The sequence below is a fragment of the Anopheles merus genome, chromosome X (assembly GCF_017562075.2).
Source record: "Anopheles merus strain MAF chromosome X, AmerM5.1, whole genome shotgun sequence".
In the NCBI taxonomy this organism is placed as follows: domain Eukaryota; kingdom Metazoa; phylum Arthropoda; class Insecta; order Diptera; family Culicidae; genus Anopheles; species Anopheles merus.
This window is the reverse complement of record NC_054081.1, coordinates 14237519-14259834: the sequence shown is the minus strand read 5'-3', so window position 1 is coordinate 14259834 and position 22316 is coordinate 14237519. Positions and strand designations below refer to the sequence as shown.

The following is a 22316-nucleotide window of genomic DNA, read 5'->3' as shown; positions in this document are numbered from 1 at the left end:
TGAAACTAAATAATGTCAGCTTCACGAGCTCTCCTGTGATGATCAGAGGTGGGACTCTAACAATTGTTGCGACCATCACATGCTTGGTGACATTGTGTGCAACCAATTCTTGGTCAGTCACTTGGTCGCGACATTTTCAGTCGGTGATCGTCCCGATAGTCATGGGAGATATGCGATGCGTGCGAGTGGTTCCAAGAAACAAAATGAGCGAGAAACAATTCGCTTTGTTTGACCCGACGGACAATCTAAACAGGCAGAGCGAGAAAGCCTGCTCATTTTATTGCTTGGAACCACGCGGCAAGTATATTCCAAGAATGGCGTGATTATCACCGCCAAAAAAGGTCCTGATCAAGTGAGTTACCAAGAGTTGGGTACTCATCAAAATGTCACCAAGCATGTGATTGATCCACCAACTGTTTGAGACTCACATCTGATCATCTCTGTAGTGAACGTGAGCTGATTTGAGCGTCGTTTTTAGTCATGACTGTTGGTGACTGAAACGATGGCATTTGTCAGCACTGTTCACAGCCATAGAAAGTCATGATTATGCTTGCGCCGGCATTAAGTATTGTGTTTGAAGCACTTCATTGAGTATCAGCAATGAGCATCAAGCTACCACGGATATGGTCATTGTTTTCGTTAGTGAACTTCTCGTGATGCTCATGACATTTTGCAGCACTGTTTACGACTCTCGTAGCCTAGTTCGCCCTTTCTATGCTATTCTATTCTCTTGCCCTTTTTTGCTTGTTGTGCTCCTGCTACCAATAAGTAATAAGTTGCGCGAGTGTTTTAGTGCCATCCTAACCTCCTTATCGCTACGCTGCGTACGTGTGCATTGGCATATCATACTTTTCTAAAGCTGCACCTATATCAACTACGAGTCTAGTATTTTTTTTTTTTTTGCAAGCTCCTCTACTGCGAGCTACATTTCTTTTGGGAGTTCCCCCGGTCTGTGCACACCTGGCCGATTTGCAATAGAGTTGTCGTTTTTTTTAAAGAGCTAAGTGCCTGCTTTCGTTTGTGTGACAATTAATCTAACGCTCAAAACAAAATAAAATAATGTAATGAAAACAAGGCGGAGCAAAAGCGCACCATGTGTTAACCCTGCCCAGCCAAAACAAAATAGACACGCTGAGGGCAAAATTAACTATATCGCACTGCACGGCGATTTGCTGCCCTGCTGGCCCGCTGCCCTACTGAGCCGTGATTACAGGGAAACGGTTTGCTTCGTTTTTTCTTCTTTTTTTGTTGTTATAAAGCAGCCGCCATCAATTATCATCGGGCCCGCTTGCTCGATTCGATTAGCCTGTACCAATTAATTACGATGGCCGGTTTGGCGCACATTTACATATCATGCTGTCCGGCTTCCGCTCCTCGTTCGCCCTTCTAAAGCGACGACAGTGAACAAGTGAAAACAAGCATGACAATGATGCTGCACACACACGCCCACTGGCGAGTTGGAAAGCGGAAAGGCCGGACTAATGGGAATAATGCAGCACAACGCGCCAGCATATGGCACCGGGCGGGCAGCGTTGGGGGATTGGCGAACTTCTGTTGCAAAGAAAGCAACCCCGGGCAGGACGATAAAATGACGCTAGCGCCTGACGTCTCCAGCTAACGATGCCTGCCAGGCTCGGACTGGTGGAGCCAACTCCGGCAGCGATGCATCCCGATGCTGTGTGTGTGTGTGTGTGTGTGTGTGTGTGTGTGTGTGTGTGTGTGTGTGTGTGTGTAGCAGCAAAACAAAGACTCTTGCACAAGTTGCGCATCCTTGGTACAGTTTCGATTACCGCCTTGCACGCATTGCAAGCCGTGCAGCCGGGCAGGAGGACCGGTGTGTCTGCCGGCAAATCGATGGCACATTTGCGAAGAATATGCTGACTTACGGTACGCGAGTGCCACTGCGAGTGCAAGTACAAAAAAAAACCCTATTTGCGTTCGGGAATCAAACGCTTCCCTGTTTTAATACTACTTTACCGACACGGTGGTGCCGTAAGTGGACAGCTTTGCTATTAAAAAAAAGTCATGACTATAAACAACAACAAAACTACCGCTCGGAAAAACAAACTTCGAAACAAACGGCCTCGGGGTGCGCAAAAAAAAAGGGTTAACGCTTTTCTGGGGACGCTAAGGTAAAATAAATAAGCTATAAATATGCAATCCTCAGCCCGTGCGCCTCCGTACACCCGTACGCCTACTCGATGCCGAACGTGTTCGTTTCCTCGACCGCCAGCACCAGCTTCTCGTACAGCACGTCCGGCGTCGGGTAGGGCGGCAGATCGAGCCGATTGAAACACGTGTGCGATCGGGGCAGCGCGTTCGCCTTGCCCCACTTCTCGATGCAGAACCGGCGCAGGCCGTTCGAGCCGCGTAGCCCCGCGAAGCCGTCGTGCGGGATGCTGGACGTGCCGGTGACGAACTGCAGCAGCCGGAGCCGCTGCTCGTTGCTCATCCGCTCGATCACCGCCCAGAACCACATGATGACGTGGTGCGTGTCGTGGTAGCCGCCCCGGTACTCCGTGTTCGCCCGCCAGTCGTGCACGTCGATCTCGACCGTGCCGGAAATGACGAGCTCGAGCTCGCTCGCGTCAAACACCGCCACCAGCCGGTGGTCGACCACCTCGTTGAAGCCGCGCACCAGCCACTCGGTCTGCTCCAGGACGCCCCGCTCCAGCCGCCACTTGATGATGCGGTCGAGATAGTCCCGCTTGTTCCGCTCCGACACGGTGATGTTGCGCCCGTTCGGCTTCAGCTCGATGTCGATCGACGTGCCGTCCGAGCGCTCCTCGGTGACGGTAAAGTTGAGCCCGAGCTCGCCACAGTTGTCCATGTTGTTGTCCCGTATCCACAGCAGCGACTGGTGGAACGAGCTGTCGAGCGACTCGAGATCGGACAGGGACACCGGCAGCCGGAGCAGCGCCTTGTAGAACGGGCGCGTGAAGAACGCATCGAGCAGGTACTGGTGGACGAGCGCCAGGCCGAGCACGCGGCCGGCAAAGCGGTACCTGTGAAAGATGTATGTTAGGCATATGTTTGAACAGCAGAAGATAGACGCAGCCTTACCATTCCAGTATGTCGTCCCGATCGGTCGGCCGTTCCGGCGCGATCTGCACGGTGTAGATGTCGTTCGCCGAGTACTCGAACATGTTGCGGTACGGGCTGAACAGCTGGCGGGACAGCAGGTAGAAGAACTCGCGCGACGGCCCACCGTAGTCCAGCCCGTCCTCCGTGTCCCACACGATGTTGAGCCGGCAGCGCTGCAGATCGCGCCGGCTCGCCGCCATGATGCGCTCGAACGCGTCCTCCACGAGATGGGCCCGGCGCACCTCCAGCCTAGAAGGTACAAGGAGCAGCAGCAGGATGGTACTGGATCATTAATTGTGCCATGGTACACCCGCTTCTGTTTTCTGTCTTTCGCGCCCCAATTGCCCCACAATTCAGCGTTCAATCGCAGTTTGTGCGCGCGCTTTGCATTTCCAATTTATACCGACTTAATGAACGCGACGAAGCGCGATCTACCGTGACCAAGACCCCAGTGTGTGTGTGTGTGTGTGTGTGCGCTATCACAAGCTCCTCGCTTCGGTCCTCGCACACACGCCTACACAGACACGAGAAAAAACAAAAACAACCAGGGTGACCTTCGCGCGCAGAGCCCACGCCACCCCAAAACCAATAGCCAATTTCGAAAGTATTATAGCAGTTCTTGCTACCCCCGTCCCTCCCTCACCCCATTCCCCGTGCCCAACCGTGCCAAAAACAGGGAACCTTACCTGAGCTTGTGCGGGCCCTGACCGTAGCCTTTGGACTCGAGCTTCCGGTAGAAGGTGCGCAGCTTGGCCTCGAAGTCGCGCCGCATCGGGGCGCGCTGGACGTGCCGACCGCCCGGCTTGAGCGCGCCGCCGGGTACGAGCCCACCGCACGGTCCGTATCCTGCCGAGGTGCCCGGCTCCGGGGGGCTGCGTGCCCGGGGCGGCACGTACGTCATCACCTCGTCCTCGAACAGGCTGCCAGAGAGAGAAAGAAAGAGAGACAGAGCAAAAGATAGCAATAAATATGTGTTTTTCACGCTCAAAGCTCGTTTTGCCAGCTTCTTTGTGGTGCCGCTGCGTCGTCCCTTGAAGAAGAGAGCGGGAAATGATCGCACGGGTGTACTGCCGCGTGAAGGTAGGTCATATTGAGCCAACTGACCGAAACCGGCCACTAGCATCGGAAATGGCGGGCCAATGTCAATGTCAAACAAACTCGGCTCGGCTGCAAAAGCGGCTGTACCGCGACGCCGTTTGTTTCTGTGTGTGTGTTGCGTGGTTGAGGACGACCCGGACAAATCGTGGACTGCCTTTTTCTTTTTTTTTTAATAAATATAAAACGCACACACAGTAGTAATGGACAGCGCTGCCGCAAGTGAGCGAAGTGCACGGAAGCAGGAAAACTGTTTCCATTTAGGCGCTGCAGTGGAGGGAGGAAAAATAACAAAATTACGATTTCATTTGCTATTTGCTTTGCTTTACCGCGGTGTAGATGTCGCTCGCTATCGCTGCTGCCACTTCATGACGTCACCGAAGCCGTTTTATTTTGTTTCAAAACTATGAGCACCCACTTGGGATGAAATATCGATCGGGAAGCAATAGAAAAAAAATACCCCAAACGCTTCCCCGCACGTCACACACACTTCCAGCACGAAACAAACCAACGAGTTAAAACAAAAAAAAAAGAGAGAAAACGGGTGCCAAAAGTTTAATTAGCATAATCAAAGTGAACGACATAAAACGACAGTTAAGGTCCGCAGGCATCTCACAGGCTCCCAAAAACGGGCGCGCGCGCGCACACACACAGTAGCTGTTTCCAATTATTTTATTTCCACACCTTGCACAACCACCCCCCCCCTCCCACCTTCCCTTTTACGCCTGGGAACAGTCCCATCACCCTTCCGTCCACTTGTTACGCTGATCGAAATCAAAAGTTCTTCCCGCTAGCGAGATTTCCAATTTTATGACCATACCAACCAACCGACCGACCGACCGACGTTGGGTTTTACGAGCGTTCTTTGGAGGGCGCATTTTTTGTGAATATATGTATGTGTGTGTATGTGTGTTTGTTTTTATCGCTCTTTTTTGTCTCCTGTCGTGTCGTTCCACAGTTTTTAATGGCGCCCGGAGTTTGCTATTCGGCGTAAAGTATGCGCGAATGCCTCGTGTGTATTTTTTTCGCTATTTTTGGCACCTATCAACTTCGCAGTACAGTAGCATTTTGCGAGTGTGAAAGGAGGAACAAAAACCCCACCATAACAACAGCAACGGGGGAAAGAGTGCGCGTGCATCTGCTGCACATCACTGTTAGGGTGGGTCCGGGGGGGTCCCCGAACCAAGGACACACTTTTCCCGCAGGACAGCTGGCGGAAGGCCCGAACCAACCAGCTGGACGGTAGAGCTCACGCAGCCCTAGGACAGTTGTAATAATTAATTATTTGCATCTGGATGCGACACACCTTTACCTTTTTGGTCCTTCCCCTTCGATTGTGATAGGGGAGATGCCTGACCTGACAATAATTTACCCTGCCGTACGGGACGGGCTGCTCTTATCAGCAGCACAGCTGCTTTTTGTGCACGATATAGCGCATCACACGCGGATCGCTTCCGTGGTGTAGTGCACAAGCGCGCAGGCTTCTTAAGTTCAAGGTCGTGAGTTCAATTCCGTATGTGGTAGGTTTCCGCCAACGATCGTAATTATTTTCAACACACAGGTCTCTATTTCTGCTCGCTTCCTGACCTCTCTTTATCCTTACCAAACAAAGGTCAAGAAAAACAAACAAAACACCACCACACATCACATACTTACACCGAGAACAATACGGAAAAGCCACGGACCGCTGACCCAACCGCTCGCCAGAGTGGCCGGAACACTGTCGTCGCAATGGCCGCCGGAAATCTTCTTCTACGACCGGCTGCCGCCGCCGCACGAGACCAATGTTCGTCGTCCACCACGTCCTGCTCCTCCACCTCCTGCCGTTGCTCTTCCTCACTGAAGCACAGATCTATCCCGTCGGCAGCATTCCGCTTCAGCACGGCGGCGCTGACCCCGGCGTTGTTAGCCGCTGCTAAGCCGACGCGATAGTTTCGTCCACTGCCACCACCACTTTCCTGCCGCGATACACCTCCTCCCCTGACTCGTCTTTCGCCAGCACCACCACCACACTTGGTTGCAGGCCGAAATACAGGAGGAGGAGTCGTCATCGCTCCTTTGGGCAACGCTCGACGTCGACGGGCCGCAGCCGCCGCCGCCGCCGCCGCCGCTGCCTCTGCACAGTTGCTGACACTCATCTTAGCCGCCAGCGCATCGTTCACCCGCCCGCGCGTGCCGGACGAGGTCAAGCGAAGCAGGAAGCGCCCGGACACTTCACCGTACGGCCTACAAACCCTGTGCCTGTGTATGGGCCGCTGTTTGCGTACGGTATCACCACTTTGTTCGTACGTTTCGCCATCCAGAGCGGTGTCGCGGGAGCAACAATCCTCCAAACTTTTCTTCCCGTTTCGCGTTCTGTTTTCTTCCCGTCTTTTGAGTTTTGTTTTACTTTCTGCCCACTTCACCGTGTGCGAATGTTTTTTTAGATTTTTTTCCAGCTGCTGAGATGAGAACGCGTGTTTGCAAACAAATACTTAGTAAGCTAATACTGTGCTTAGAGGGACATCTTTGCGCCTTTTTCACGTGTTCTTTAACCCGCTGCGTGAGAAACCAAACCCCCGTGCAAAAGCGCAAACAATCAGCAAAATCAACAGCACCAACAGACCCAACAGTACAACGCCACCAGCGGCCTAGGTCAGGAATCGCGTCCAGCCCGGCGCTGGTTGTTGGTATTGTCGAAAAATTAGCAAAAGTACACAACTCGCACACGCAAACCGTCACGGGTGCGGGTTCTATCCTGCCACTTACAAGCCACAAAACGCTCCGGGCACAAGAAGAGGCGCACCAGAAAAAGACCAAACCAGACAAACAACAAAAACCAGCGCAAAAGAGGCACAACATGTGTAAATAAACGCACAACCGGAGAGCGCAAAAAAAGGGCAGCGCGAAATTTATGCATCCGCGATCGCGAGCCTCCATCCAGCAGCCGCCACGATATGCCGGCTTGCGGGGTAATTACGAGCTTCCCTACCTTCGCCTCACCCACCGGGCAGCCTCCCCCCTGCTCTGACATCATCTCGCACCTGCTGCCCAGGTTGAATGGATGTCAGTGTATCAATGGGGCCCGTCCTGCAGACAAGTGAGAGCTCATTAAAGGGAGAACCATCAGGTCGCACACACTTTTGGCACTTTCTTTCCCCTAGACTACGCGTGAGAGACACGAAAAGAGGCAGAGAGCCAAAAAAAGATGGAAGACATTTGCCTTTTGCTCTCTCGCATTCTCTCGCTCTAGGTTGCGTAGCATTGTTGGCAGGTGATGTGTCTCCAGGGAGGTGACCTTGAGGAACTACCAGCAAAATCTCCTACCAAAATGAGTGTTGAACATTTCGTTACAACTCTAAAACGTTTTGCAACGCTTGCTCTTTCTACATGTTCTCATTTAGTGCAACACACACATAAACAGTATCTTTTACGCTTTGTTTAATTTGCAGTTAAAGCCACACAATACAGAGAATCGTAAAAAAAATCTCCCAGTATTGCAATCGGGCAAAACAAACCGTGCCGAACGTCAGAGTGCAATCAAAATCGACGGTTGTTTCACCATCAGACGTGTTTTGTTAATTAACAAGCGTAGGCGTTAATTAACAAGCGATTGTTCTAACATGTGTGGATTAATAGACCTATAAACACTTGTAAACTTAGAAATAGTCATCCAAAAGTCATCCGCGTATACGCCCCTCAAGCACTACTGCAGCACGCCATTATGTGAGATTTGAACACGCGTGCACGATGCGCATTTTGTACGCTCGCACGACCTGACGATTACACTACGGAACCGGCCTGCAGCCCGGTACGCTAACAGGCTACACTATACGCCCACGCTCACGCAGTAAAACTATCCAAAGCATCGGAGCGTGCGTAATATTCTACGCGTCCGATAATACACAGCCGTAATGTTTCGCACTTAATTATAACACCCGCAAGCGGTTGCCGTTAGCTTCTTGCCCAGATCACAGGCGCCCGTACCGACACTACCGGTTCGGTTCACTAGCGCCGCCACACACGCTTAAGGTGATCCACCTTCTCCTCCTCATCCCCCTCCTTCTTCTTCCCATTCTAACACTTACACACCCTTTCCTGGAATGCACGAATCGAGCCACGGCGCATCGTACCAAGTGCAAGATAACACATTGACGCGTATATCACAATTAAGCATCAATATTGACCAGTGATAGTTCTTGAGAAATCGGGACAGCTCTCTTTGTGTCCGAAACGATTTCCGGGGGTCACTTTAACGTCACCCTCGACAATCAGACACTCGCGATGGGAGCGTTCGCGATTAAAAGCACCCTAGAACACCTGCATTCTAAGCAAACAGCGATGGTGCTGTTGCTGCTGATGATGATGATTGGGCCACTTTGTCGGCCTCCCGTACCGATGTAGATGGTCAAGGGCGCTCGCACACGGTAGCAGCACCGCGGCACCGATGTCCTTCCGATGCGAAATGCAACGGAAATTTGCAACCGTCTCCGTGCGGTACACAACACACCCAATCAAGGTGAACCCCGTCGGTCCCGGCGTGACAAAGATGATGTCGCTCACAGGTGCTGGATGCAGATATAAAGAGCTCTACAAGCGGGAGTGTGATTGAATGGGGGAGTAGGGGAGCTGACGGGCTGAAGGGTGGGGAGAATTAGCTAATTGGTCAGCGTCTGTGCGTGACAGCGACGCTCATAGGCGGAAGACAGCACGCGCTCGCCGATCAGATCTTTCCGATCGGGCGCACTAGACAGCGACGGTCGACGGTTTTGCGGCCCCGTTCGCGTTCGCATTTGCAAATCTCGTCCGATGCCTCCACTGAACGTGGCACAGCTTTCGAGGACAGAAGACGGGTCTACAGCGTTGGCAATAAATTAGATGGGCACAACAACAAGAACCATAATAATATCCCTTTTCTGTAGGGTCGTCGCTCAGGCCCTGCTAATCCTGAGCCTCCAAACTCAATTTAACCTTTTCTGTGTTACTGTAAAGGGAAGAAAGTTTTTGTTTTTTGTTTTTGTGTGTGCAACTTTCCCATTTTCGGTCCCTCAATCCAACGAAGCAGAAAAAAAGGCAGCAGAACCCGAGAGGAAAAGCCCAAACCCAAGACACCTTAGGCTATTGATTGGGTAGATCAATTTGATGCCTAAATTCAATCAAATTGGAGACTCCTTTGAGCTCTCCAAAATGCAGCCACATCAGCATAAAAAGAGTTGAAAGAAACAAACTCCCCCCCTAAAGGCAGATCGAAATCTCGAGATATCCGGTCAATATTTGCTACAAGTGTGTGTGTGAAAGTCACAAAAAGTTGCACATATACTGAGAACAAGCTTGGGTGCTACCCCAACACGGAGCCTACTTGGATCACGACCTGTGCTCGAACCATCGTTATTAGCGTTTCGCCAAATTCTTTGATGTAAGCGGCTCTGGACAAGAGCACAGGCGAATTAATTGGTTTTTATGAAACAGCAGCAGCAATAAGCGTATAATTGTATTTTTGTTTTGTTGTTTTGTTGTACAAAATGTTACAGAATTCCGTCCAGTTTAGCGGCAACACCTTTCGTGTTCAAGAAACACAAGAACCATTGAGCAATAGGGGGTTTTGCCTCGGTTTTTTTGCGCGCACACATTCAACTCCCGATAAGTCCGACCCGTCCCCGTGCTCAATGCCATTGACTTCCAGATTGTGACTCGATAGCTAGCGTGGAGGACGGCGGAGGGCGATAAGAGAGCCATGGGGCGGCCAAGAGCATACTGCGGCCGCCGTCCAAGGGTGCGGGTTTTATCGGGGTGGCGATGAGTGTCAACATAGATGGGCATATAGATAGCTGCCACTCGCTGCCAGGGATTCCTCAAGATGTCCCAGACCTCGACCCAAGGCCCCAGCGAGCAAGGCGAACGTAGCCAACCTTCCCGAAAGTTGTGATAGTCGCTCCCGATACGGAGGAGATATGCAGTTTGGGGGTAACGGCGAACCATCGATAGAGGCGGGAGGCTTTTCGGTGCTGTGCGATTGCTTCTTCGCGTTCTTTTCGACGCTGTGAACCCTCGGACGACCTTTTCTACCGCTGGTTTGCATCATCTTCTGCTTCTGCGTCTTCTCCGTTCAAGTTGCCCGCGTTCGTCCAAAACCCTTGTTCCGGATGTCTGTGTGTATGTGCTCATCGATCTCTTGATGAGAATGCAGCAGCACAGCGAGCGAGAGAGAACAGGGAAGGGTCGCGAACCGTCCCATACGACCCAGATTCCATGCTCCGGTGGGTACCCTCTTCTTGCCGACCAACAGCATTTGTTTTTCGCTGTTACTGCTGCTATTCTTCTCTATTGGTTCTTCCCCTTATGCCGAGGGTTACATTGTTATGCTGCATAGACACACGCACACACCCAAAATTATGCTTCGCTTGGTTACTGAGTGCGTGTGCCTGCCTCTCAGCTGACGCTCTAACGATGTTAACGCAATTGGCTGCATTCATTCACCGCTTCCTACAACACTTCTTAATTCCAGCACTCGTGTCCAGCGTTTGGTTGGTACTTTCGCTCTCATCTCATGCGCTTATTCAAGTTGTAATGCAAAACAAAATCACGGCGAGAGAAAAGAAAGGATATCTAGCCCTTTTCGATCCACCTGCTATATTACGCCGTTTGCACCGAACCACTGTCGCATCGTTAATGCGACGTTACATTTTCCCCCTCTCGCTCGGCTGGAATCAGCTGTTTGCCCGCTGCTGCTATCCCGCTATCAGGCACCGGCACCCCCGGGAAATGCTGCGCCATTGCAACATAACACAGGATAACACCGCCCTGGGAGGGGTGAACGCAAATGACGCACTTTTGCACATTTGCGTCTGGGCGGAAAACGTTTTCACTGGGAATCAACGCACACCTCATCGGGAGGGAATCGCCACTAAAAAAGGCTTTTGCTTTGGCGCTTTTGGTAAGATTGTTAGAGCTGATTGTTTTTTTTTGTTTTTTGGTTTGTGGTGCAGAAGCTGTTTGATGCCAGAGCTTCAACTTCACCTCGAGCTGCCTGAAGTGCATTGCGAAGATTCGCAACGCCAATCCACAGCAAATCAATGACATCAGCGAATCGGAAGTGATCGCAGCATATGAGTCAGATTTGACGCGTGCCGTTTGCCCCGGCAATTAACTTCTTCGATCGGATCGCAAAGAGCCCTCCGGAGCATGAACACCAGCGGTTGGCAGGGTTTAATCACACAGCCGAGGATTAACTCATCCCGGCGCGACGCGGTTCGCATGCGATGCCCGTTCGCAGCACCTACGATTCGTCACTCGTTTACAACCGGGGCACAACATGCAAGTGTGTGTGCCTCGCTGGCTGACACTTTTAATTTGAGCCGCATTCGTCACGCTGTGAATTTGGTTGGTTTGCTAGAGCGTTGATTTGGTTGATTGCGTTCTCTTCACGAAAAACTCAAAACTCCCAACACACATATACACACAAACACACACAAGGTAGACACGATCAACACATGCTGCAGGTGAAAGGATCTCGAAACGATCGAACAAAGCCACACATTTACCGCCGCAGCTGCGAAAATCTAAAGCAAAACAAACGGAAAACACCAACCGACACAACAACAACAACACGCGTGAGTTACTTCGCGACTTCCTTGAAGCGGGCAACCGCGAAAACCTTCGACGTTTTCCCTTTTCTTGCGCGCCTGCACTCCTCGCGATGCTCAACGCGTGTCCGTACGCTCGGAAGTCGACCACCGGACTGATACCGCACTGTGGCGCGCGCGATACATTCGCCCTCGGCTTGGTCGATGCGCGCGCGACGGTTGCGACTGGTGCGACACGCCTGATGCTCGATTTGCTGCGGCGGCAAGTGGACAGGCATGGGGTGGAGCGCGCAAAGTACCGTACCACGACAAATTCCGGGCGGCGCGTAAGGGCGAATGCTTATGTGCTGGAAAAAGCATATTTTGCACACACAAAAATATAATAAAAAAGATAAAGCCTGGCCCTGGCTGGTGCTGCGCCACACACGCAGCATCCTGTCCGTTTGCGTGTGCTGGGCGGGTGTTGCTTATATTGCCTTCAAGTGAGCGAATAGTCATGCACTACTTCTGCCGAGCGGCTCTATTATTTCAATAGTGCAAGTTGCGTTTTTGGATCGCTTGACAGGCCGAAGATCACACGTACAGCAAAACGGAAATGTATTTTAGCGATTGGTTACGCTGCTGTGGGATAGGAAACAGCCTCTGCTACGCGAGCTCTGATTTAAGTCTTTTTAACGATGAACTACTGACTTCCTTTCATAAACAAATTTCGACCAGCATGGGATAAATGGTTGCTGGCTGAAGAAGCATTTTTTTGCAAAAAAAAAAGATATACATCCTGGCCTAGACCTCACACCGAGCATCGAGCATTTGTGTGAGAGACATTTACTTGAGTTTCAACTTGAGTTTAGGATCTCTTCACAGGATGAAGACATTCAGCTAACCGGAAATGAAATGTTATGTCGAGCTCCTTTGTGACATACAGTTTACAGCGATACGAGTACCCTGACTCTACTGATTCGTACTGAATGATTTGAGAGGCAAAAATGTAACTTTTAAAACTCAATTTAAAAATTTTAGCGTCTATAACGACCCCCTTTTAGGTCGAAAATGACCAAAATCAGATTAAGTCGGTAGTTATATCTGCATGGGTAGTAGCTTTTCGTTTACACCTGAGACGTCACATTCGATTACCATCAAAGATAGTCTGCATAACATGGGTATCCAATAAGATAATACTAGAAAACAGCAAGGATTAATGCCTAGGAAATGTGTTACAAAAAAGGAAAGCGATTTGAATAGTGAGGAGACAATTGATCTCACTGGTTCTTTAAATTTATGATTCAAATTCATAAAAAGGAACCACTTAAGCTAAAGTTCAGAGTCCCCAAACCATCCGAAGTTAAACTGACATGTACTAGAAGCACACAAAAAATCCAATATGAATTTCGAAAAATAAAAATTAATTAAAAGTAAAAAAAATATCTAAAGTATTTAATAATTCATCAGGGGGAGAGCGTTATACCCGCCAAAATACTGTTCTTTAACTTAACGATTGCTTAACCTTTGATGAAAAAAACCAACGCCCAATCTTGGGGAAAGCGGGGCAAACTGGCTGCATCGGGCGAAACGGTCACCTGTACAATTGGCAAATTAACACGTTTAAAATGACTTCTGATGATTGAAAAACATCAAATATGATATTAGATGCACATTATGAACATTTCATAATCCAAGAATGATAAATAAATGAATAAATTATGAAATAAAATAATTGGTTAAAACGACGTTATTTTGACCGTCTCGAAAATAAATTTTCGTAAGAATTTAGCAAATAATTAGTCAAGAAAACGGATGTGTATCCAGACATAATGTGTGCATTGACGGTCCCGTGGTACAGTCGCACAACTCAATAACATGCCCGACATGGGTTCAATCCCCAAAAAGACCGTGCTCTTATACGTAGTAATAACTATGAGTAATCAATAAGTCACAGATAGCCACTAGTGGTACTGGCAAACCTTGACCGGCAACAGTTGTTGTGCCAAAGAAAAAAAATCCATGCACATGTCATTTTCATCTATGATTGACGTTAAAAAAGTCAGCATTTTATTTGAATGTAAAGTTTTGAAAGTTAAATTTTGTAAAATGTTTCGTTTCGGGTAAAATGGTTGGTATATTTTGATCGACATAAATAAAACTCAGCTCTATGTATACTCTATCGGTAAGAAAAGTTACTGACAACACGTGGATTATTAAATTATTCTAGGAATCTACAAAAATATTTAACTAAACACTTTAAACCAAAACTTAAATCTCTACCCTTACAATTCTACCTTAAACCGAAGCCTTAAGGCCAATGTTGTGGTCCATTTTGCTTCTTTGTTTTGATTTGATTTGACATTTGGTGTATGTCCATTTGGTCCCTTAGCAAAGACACTTTACCCCACACAATATCGTTCCATGACTTTTGATGCTGATTTTTCAAATTCATTTTATACATTTATATTTGTTGTCCACATCTGGTTGTTTTTTTATGAATAAGATATCAAAGCATCGATTACCATCAAAATAACAATGTAAAGTGGTTTACCCAATGAAATACACAGCAAAATCCTTAAGAGTGCCATTTTCCCCGCTTTCCCCTAAATGTTTATAGGGAACAAAAGCTTTTTTTCAAAAAAAAAAAAACAGATTTAACCAGACCTTAGCGAGTACTGAAGAACATGCGCATACAAAGAACATGTGCATCCTGTGTGTGAGGGTGTTTTTTACGTACATTTGAGATGAGGCAATAATAATGCACTATTTTTGCTTACTTTTATCATTTTGTCGATATTGTGTAGCTCATATACTAGACCGGCAGGTCCTTCAGCTTGTTGCTTACTGATTAAGGAAGTTGCCAGCAAAAATGTTCAGAGAACTGAGCCCAATATCTAAGCTCGCGTATGTTCTTCGTGTATGAAATAATGTTGATCGTCAAAAAACGATACACTGAGGCGTACAAGTGCAATACGTTATCGGTGCGATCGTTCGTTAATTTACGATTATTTTTCTTGTAAACTTTGCTTTCATTGTATACCATTATTGAAATTCAACAAACAATGGAGTTTATTGAAAAATAGTTTGCTCCCTTTATCGGATCGCATGAGTTGTCCCTTTTACAGTGCATTCTTGCACTTCTTTTTCTTCGATCTTCTTAAAAAATGTCAACACACTTGCAAGATAATTTTGGTACTTGTTCTATCCTGCACCAAAGTGAGACGTACTTGACAAGAACGCACTCAGATCCCTTTTTTCGGCTGACAATGTTGTAATGATATTATTTGAACCACATGTTTCCAGACCAAAAGCACAAAGGCTTTCATAGATAAGCGTATGTCACAAACAGCAAAACATGTTCCAAGAGCTCAAGTGGGTGTAAAAACAACACGCACACACACCCACACACACCGCATCATGTAGGAGAGGGCTAACAATCACGCAGCGAGGATGTAATAGCCGCATGGGTGTCGAATGTCATGCCCGCGCCGTTAGTGTTGACGCTCCTTCAAGACGTCAGCATCGTTAAAACCGACCGCGCCACTGTTGCAGCGCTGCAGTCGAGGGAAATGACCTATCCCCAGGCCCGGGCAATGCCAACCCGGGGACGACAAAAGCGCATTGTGGAACATTCCTCGGGCGCGTCGAATTAACTTCCGATCCTGCATTCTCGCCGGCCGTCGACGATTGTTTACGCGATGCCCTGCGATGGCCAATTGTAAACACATTCCTGCGGTAGGGGAATGGCAAGTGCTGTCGTGTGTATGCCGGAAAAGGGGTTCTTGCATCAGCTTGCATCCCGACCGCTGCAGTGAATGTGTGCAAACCAACCTGCCAAATCCATCCCGCACCCGCGATCGTTTCGCATTTTGTTCCCGCCGATGAGCATCTTATTCAGCAAAACGGCCCGCTGGCGATGCACCGGCACCAGCCGGATGTTTACACTATGGCAAATTGCAAATGGGTCGCACGGTTGCGCGAACTGAACAGTTACCCACCTGAGCAGGATCGTCAGCTCCAGGTCGTGGCTGTAGCGATCGAGCGCCGTCGTACCTTCCACCCGGATGGCGTTGATCTTTTCGCGCAGATTGCGGGAGCAGGCGGCCGCTCCGTGCCGCTCACGCAGTATCTCCAGTATGTTCGGCTGGCGCAGAAAGGCCACCACCTGGGCCGGGAGAAGAAAGAGAGGGAAAGGGAAGCGAAACATGGCATGAGAAAGGGTGATTAAAAGCTAGTTTCTCTAATCTGGCCGAATTTTGTTAACATTTGCAATATGCGAATTTTAGTTATAAATTTAACAGAGTCCCGCTTATGCCATACAGGGTTTTCCAAGTCCATTTTGAATGTAAACGTTATTATTTACCGCGTGCAACATGTTAATTCACTTCAATCTTATATTTCATTCCCATCACATAAATTTTTAATTTTTTCAGTATGATTTTCAACACATATCAAGCTGGATTGAGTTTGACAGTTCTTTATTATGCGTTGAAAATCATGCATTGAAACTGGCATTTCATTTTGAAGCAACTACACCATTTGACAGCTGATGAAAAACATCAGATTAATGTGGATCAGCATGTTGCACGCAGTAAATAACAATGTTTACATTTGAAAGTGACTTGGAAAACCCGTTAATGCACATTAATCGGATATTTCATTTCCATAATCATAATTTTTAATTCCAATCAACATGATTTTCACCAGATAATAAGCTGGGTTGAGTTTGACAGTTCTGTGCTATGTGTTGAAAATCATGCTGATGAAATTCAAAATTATAATTATCGAAATGAAATATCAGATTGATGTGCATTACAGGGTTTTCCAAGTCACTTTCTAATGTGCACATAATTATTCACCACCTCCAAGATGTTTTTCAACAGCTGCCAGATGGTGTATTTGCTTCAAAATGAAATTTAAGATTTTACACATGATTTTTAACACATAATAAAGAACTGTCAAACTCAATTCAGCATTAGATGTGTTAAAAATCATCCTGTAGAAATTAAAAATTATTATGATATAAATAAAATGCCAGATCGATGCGAAACAACATTGTGAATCGGTGAATAACAATGTTTACATTTGAAAGTGACTTGGAAAACCCTGTAACATCTTACGCGCGATGAATAACAACATTTACAATAGAAACTGATTTGGAAACCCTGTAATTAAGTGCACATTGGAAAGTGACTTGAAAAATCCTGTAATAATTTTTAATTACCCCAGCATGATTTTCAACATTTCAACTGTCCACTGATGATGCGGTCTGGCTTCAAACCCCGATGAAAAAACGATGGCAACAGCCCGTCGAAGTGTTGAAAATCATGCTGAAGAAATTGAAAATTATTATGATGGAAATTCAATGTCAGATCGATGAGGACTAACATTTTTTCACGCAGTGAATAGCAATGTTTACGATCGAAACTGACTTAGAAAACCCTGTAACCAAACACACGCTTACCTTATCGTTGTAAGCGACGGGAATTTCCGGCGAGCTGACGTGCGCCAGCCGGGAAAGCGTGCCGGGTGGGCGGGGCGGTGGAATCGGTCGCTCGTCGGGGAAGGGGCCGCCGGCCGTCGGCAGCAGCAGGGCAGCCGGGCCGACCGGTGGCCGATGGTGGCGTGCCCGCGGGCCCTCGGTCGGCAGCCGCGGATCGATGAACGAGGTGCGCCGGTTGACGTGATCGATGAAAAACTGCTTCCCGCTCTGGTCGAGCTTCGTTTCCCACCCGCTCGGCAGCTCCTGGGCGGGCTGGGCGAAGCAGTTGACTAGCGCGACCAGGTCGCGGTTGTGCTGGTACCGGCCGAAGCAGCCCGGGTCGCGCCGCACCCGCGACACCATGTGCTTGAGGGCCGCGTTCCGGTTGTACAGCTGGATCGCGTCGCCGTTCGTGTGCAGCATCGAATAGAAGTCGGACCGGCACAGCATCAGCAGCGCCGGATGGAAAGAGCCCGCGGTGGAGGGCAGCGCGACCGCGCTGCGGCCGGTCGAGCTCGAGCGCGAGCGGGTCGCCACCGGCCCGCTGGACGAGGTAGACGGGGCGGTCCCATTCTCGGGCCGCATGTGCTCGTAGATGGTGCGTCGGATGGAGGCGTACCGGCGGTCCAGCTGCTGCCGGTGCGGATCGGGCAGCAGCACGGCCGAGGTGCCGAGCGGGCCTGGCCGCTGCCAGGAGGTGGTGCGGGTCGCGTGATCGATGTAGAAGATGCGCCCGTGGCTGTCCATGCGCGCCTCCCAGGCGGGCGGTAGCGGCTCGTCCGGCTCGGCCAGGATGGCACGCGTGCGCTCCGGGATGGACGGCAGCCGCATGCTCGGCACGTGCCGTACCGTGGCACCTTCTGCCGGTTCGCCGGGCGGGGGCTCTTGCTCGCCAAAGCCACCCTCCGGCGGCTGGTCCGGCGCCGTCTGCTGCCGGTGGAGCCGCAGCTCCGGCGGTCCGAACCCGTGCTCGGGCGGTGCTGCCGAGGGAGCGGGCCCGGCCCGGTTGCGGCGGGCGTGATGGGTCGGCGTCGGTGGACAAACCAGCTCCGAACCAGCCCGACCACCGCCGACGCGCGTCAGCTGGCGGGGCTGGGGCGCGCTCCTGCCCTGCGGCTGGTCGGGCGAGCGGTCCCCCGGTGTGCCCGGTTCGCTGGCCGGACTGCGCGCCGTGTGTACCGATGCGTCCGCCGTGTAGTCGACCGGCAGTGGCCGTATCGGGCCGTACTCGCGGCATCGCGGTTCGCGCCCGTTCGAGGGCGTGCGGGCCAGCGGCCGATGGGGCCGCACGGCGCCGGCCACCTCGTGCTCTTCCGCCCCACTGCGCCCCACCATCTTGCGGAGCGGCTGCTTGCCGGCACCGGTCGCTCGCGCACCTTCGCCCGTGTCCGGCTCATCGTTCCCGTTCCTGTCCGGGCGCCGATTCCGGCGGCGTGGCGTCGACTGACCCCCGACCGGGTTGCCCTCGGCATCGGGCATTTCCTGCCCACCGACCGCACCCTCCACCTCCTCGTGTTGCTGCTGCTGCTGCTGCTGTTCGTCCATGTCGATAATGTCGAAGGAAAACCCATCGCCCGGTGTCGTCGCACCGGGGAACGGCCGACCGGGCGACGGGCGGTGCGCTTTCGGCGGCCAGGAACGCTCGAGTGGACGGTGGCCGCCCGTCCCGGCCGTGCCCTCGATCCAGAACTGCTTCTTGCGCGAGCAGCCGGCCCGCTCCGGGGACAGCCGGTTCGGCCGGACCTTCTTTTTCGTGCCGTTCGGGGTCGGCTCCTCGTCGGGCGCTGCGTCCGGCGGTTCGGGGGCACCGTTCGCCGGTGGCTCACTTTTACGCCGCACACCGGAAGTGGATGCCGACAGGGAGGTGGCGGAAGGGGATGGCACTATTGCTGGACCGGTCTCGGGCTGGAGGTTATCTAAAAGAGGAAAAGGAAATTGTTTTGAGCTAAAGCACGAGAATCACAATTCGCTACGGTTGGCGGTTACCTTCGGCGGAATTATCGACCGAATCTGCCTCCACCTCACCGCTGCCCTCCTCCTCTCCCTCTTCGTCCTCTTCGGAGCGTTCCGGGGTCGGTTCCTGTGCCGCCTGTGCTTCGCCCGCCGGCTCGGTCCGCAGCTCGAACATCTTCAGATCCAAACACTCTTCGTACGGCGTCGGAGGAAAGTCCTGCTGGACGGCCACGCGCAACTCTGGCGGCTCCTCCTCCTCCTCCTCCTCATCCTCTTCGTCGTCCTCCTCGTCTTCATCGTCCTCGTCTTCGCCGTCGGATTGGTGCGATTGCCCACCGATTGCCAGCCCGTCCTGTTCCGATTCGGGGTCCGCTTCCGGCTCGGGCTCCTTGCCGGGCGGGTTGGCGGTCGGCCGGGGACAGGCCGCTTCCGGCTCATCGCCAGCCCCCTCCCGTTCGCAGCTCATTCTGCTTCACTCTTTTTCTCTCTTCCGAACTCCCCCCCACACCAACACACACACAGACACACTCTCCCTGTCGCTCTTACTGTCTCCGTGTGTCTCTCGGAGGGAAGAAACTACAGCCACAGCCGTTCCGGTTCATCCTGCCGCCCCGTACACCCATCGCTTCGGTTCCCTCAGTTTGATTGTGCTGGTTGGGACTGGAAGTGTGTTGCAAATTTGATTGTTTTTTGTTGCTTTTGTGGTTTGTTTTTTGCTGGCAGAGCTGCGGGTTGATTGACGGACGGGAGGCAGCAGCCGAAAACGGAGCAGACGAACCGGAGACGGCGACGGATTTGTTTACGTTTCGTCTGTTTACCCGCCGTACGCACTTTCCCCCATCCCCACACACCTTTCACACCTTTCACCACCACGACAGCTGCTGCTGCTGCTGCTTCCGCACACCCTTCCTGCTGCTTGTTTGTTTCGCTGCGGTCTTTGTGGGCGTGAAAGCGGTCGGACACGCCAACCCGAACGAGAGCCGACACGGTTTTTGGCTGGCGCTTCAGATTCACGGTACGCAAAACTGCATCGTTCTCCAGTTTTGCACCAGCTAATTGCTAAGCACCAAAATTGCACCAGCCCCCCACGGCTCACGGTTTGTCTCTATTGCTGTTCTAATTCCTGTTTGACGTTTTGCAGTTTCGCTCGCGCTGGCGCCGTTTCGCTCGCACAAATTTCGCCCTGCTGTTGCTGCGGAGCGGCAAGTTTTTTTTTTTTTGGTTGAGCTTACTCGCCAGAGGGCGCTTACTGTTGAGCAAATGCGGGAAAGCTTCAGATGTGGAGTTCGGGTGGTGAAAATGGGAAACTCACCACGCACGGGCTATCCGTAAAGTTTTGCAGCTTTTGTGTTGTTTTCTGCTTCTTTTTTCTATTACTTTTTATAAATTTATTCAAGGTATTTCCCGATCTATGCGATTTTTTTCAATTTGACAATTCTTTGAGCAAATTGTACTTATTTGACACCTTAACTCTTTTGTTTTATTCAAATCATAAAAAATCCCTTTTTGTAGAAATTTAAAAATCATTTTAAAAGGTATACAAATGAAATCTTTAGTCAATTTTAGATCAATTAACGATTTTATTGGCTACTTCATGTAAAATTATAGGAAAAAGCCTATAATTTGACGCACGCTAATATTCGAGAAACGCCTCCTGTCCGCACTAATCACATATGTTGGGGAATACTTGTACATCTAATTCGGTTGAATAGTGATGTGCTCTCTGGAGCCGATCCGTCTCCGACTATTGTAAGTACGATTCTGACTCCAGAAAAATAAAAACTATTAGTTGCGGACAGAGTTGGAGTCGTCCGGAATTGTCCAGAGTCGTTTGAAGTTATCCGGAGTCGTCAAGAGAGCTCCGAAGACCTCATAAATCGTCCCGAGTCGGCCGGAGTTGGCCTTCAAAACGAAGACCGAACGACTCCAGACGATTTCAGGCGATTTAAGACGACTCGATATAATTCAAATCTAACCTGTATAATGCTGGAGGGACCTATCTGAGTTGGTTTCGAAATTATTGGAGTTGGATCGTTGAACTGAATAGTTTAACTAAATCTAATAGACAGTCATGTCATTCTGACTACCGGATTAAAAATTCAATCTATACAACATCAGAAAAATTTTGGAATGAAGACGCCTTTTGAAATAGAGACTATACTATATAATAGGCACAAAGTTGTAGGTCAAGACCTTGCCTTAACCTCTAATCTGTGGCTTTCAGTGATTTATTGATTTGCCCATATCAGGATATTCAAGTCCTACGTATGGCAGCGCGGTCCATTCGGGGCTTGAACCCATGATGGGCATGTTGTTAAGTCGTTCACTCCTTTATTGCACCCAGGTGGGTTATAATTAAAGTAAGGGGCAAAGCGGATTAAATTTACTTAATACTTATATTTAAGAACATTATTTTTATCACTGCTTGCTTTACAACAAACTGAGATTTCAAATAGACACGAATGCTCTATAAAAAGTTATTATGAAATCGATGAGCAAAATATACCAAAAGCAAAAGGTAATTATATAAATGAAAATTAAGGGGATAAGTTGTCCAGCGTCATTCTAAGGAGACATCCTGCCTATCAGAGTGTGATGGGCTTAAACATGTTCACCCTTCGGGTTCCTGCGGCTCAGTTTAATAACAGAGAAATAAGATTACCTAGTACTGGCATTTTACAACAATTGAAAATAAAGTCCAAAAAAATGTTTTATGCTGGGTTTTATTTCATTTCTTAGAAATTCTTTTCTATAACTTTTTACGAACCTGATACAAAAATAGTTTGTGACCCGAGCTACTATTTTAGGCAACATATAGGCCCACGTGATCACATAACTTTGACATCGCTGTTCTTCACCATAGCAAGGGCCCTGTCATCTTCTATTGTCCATTTACACATACTCAATCATCATCAATCAATCAGCCTAAGAGATTTTGAATCGACAAGAAAAATACATTCATCTATTTTTGGGTTGTCTGGAAAATTTGCTGTAATGCTCACTAACTACTCTACGCAATAAAAGATTTACTTTGCGAAGATTATTCGACCACTTACCGCTGTTGAGGTTGAGGTCCGAGGCCTGCCTTAACATGTTCTCACATAATTCATTATGCATTCCACTCACTCGCTGTATGCAATTGTCAACTGACACACAGG

The 22316-nt window shown here is 49.6% G+C and overlaps 2 protein-coding genes across 5 annotated transcripts in view; one reads left to right on the top strand and one right to left on the bottom strand.

The window, feature by feature from the left end:
* LOC121588047 (monocarboxylate transporter 12-like) overlaps window positions 1-22316 on the top strand; it is a 129043-nt gene that overhangs the window by 19890 nt on the left and 86837 nt on the right. The window lies entirely within an intron of this gene.
* LOC121588036 (E3 ubiquitin-protein ligase HECW2) lies at window positions 1719-20273 on the bottom strand. Its single transcript, XM_041905544.1, has 6 exons — window positions 19192-20273; window positions 17188-19121; window positions 15722-15888; window positions 3771-4004; window positions 3064-3333; window positions 1719-3005 (listed from the first exon to the last, which is right to left on the bottom strand). The coding sequence occupies exons 1-6, from the start codon at window positions 19622-19624 to the stop codon at window positions 2195-2197; spliced, it is 3849 nt and encodes a 1282-aa protein (XP_041761478.1). The 5' UTR covers window positions 19625-20273; the 3' UTR covers window positions 1719-2194.

Excerpts from the sequence above, each read along its gene's own strand:
- LOC121588036 (XM_041905544.1), bottom strand. The coding sequence starts at position 19,624 with ATGAGCTGCGAACGGGAGGGGGCTGGCGATGAGCCGGAAGCGGCCTGT. Across the intron at positions 3,334-3,770 it reads CAGGGCCCGCACAAGCTCAG|GCTGGAGGTGCGCCGGGCCC; the intron begins GTAAGGTTCCCT and ends TGTACCTTCTAG. Across the intron at positions 3,006-3,063 it reads CGGGACGACATACTGGAATG|GTACCGCTTTGCCGGCCGCG; the intron begins GTAAGGCTGCGT and ends CATCTTTCACAG.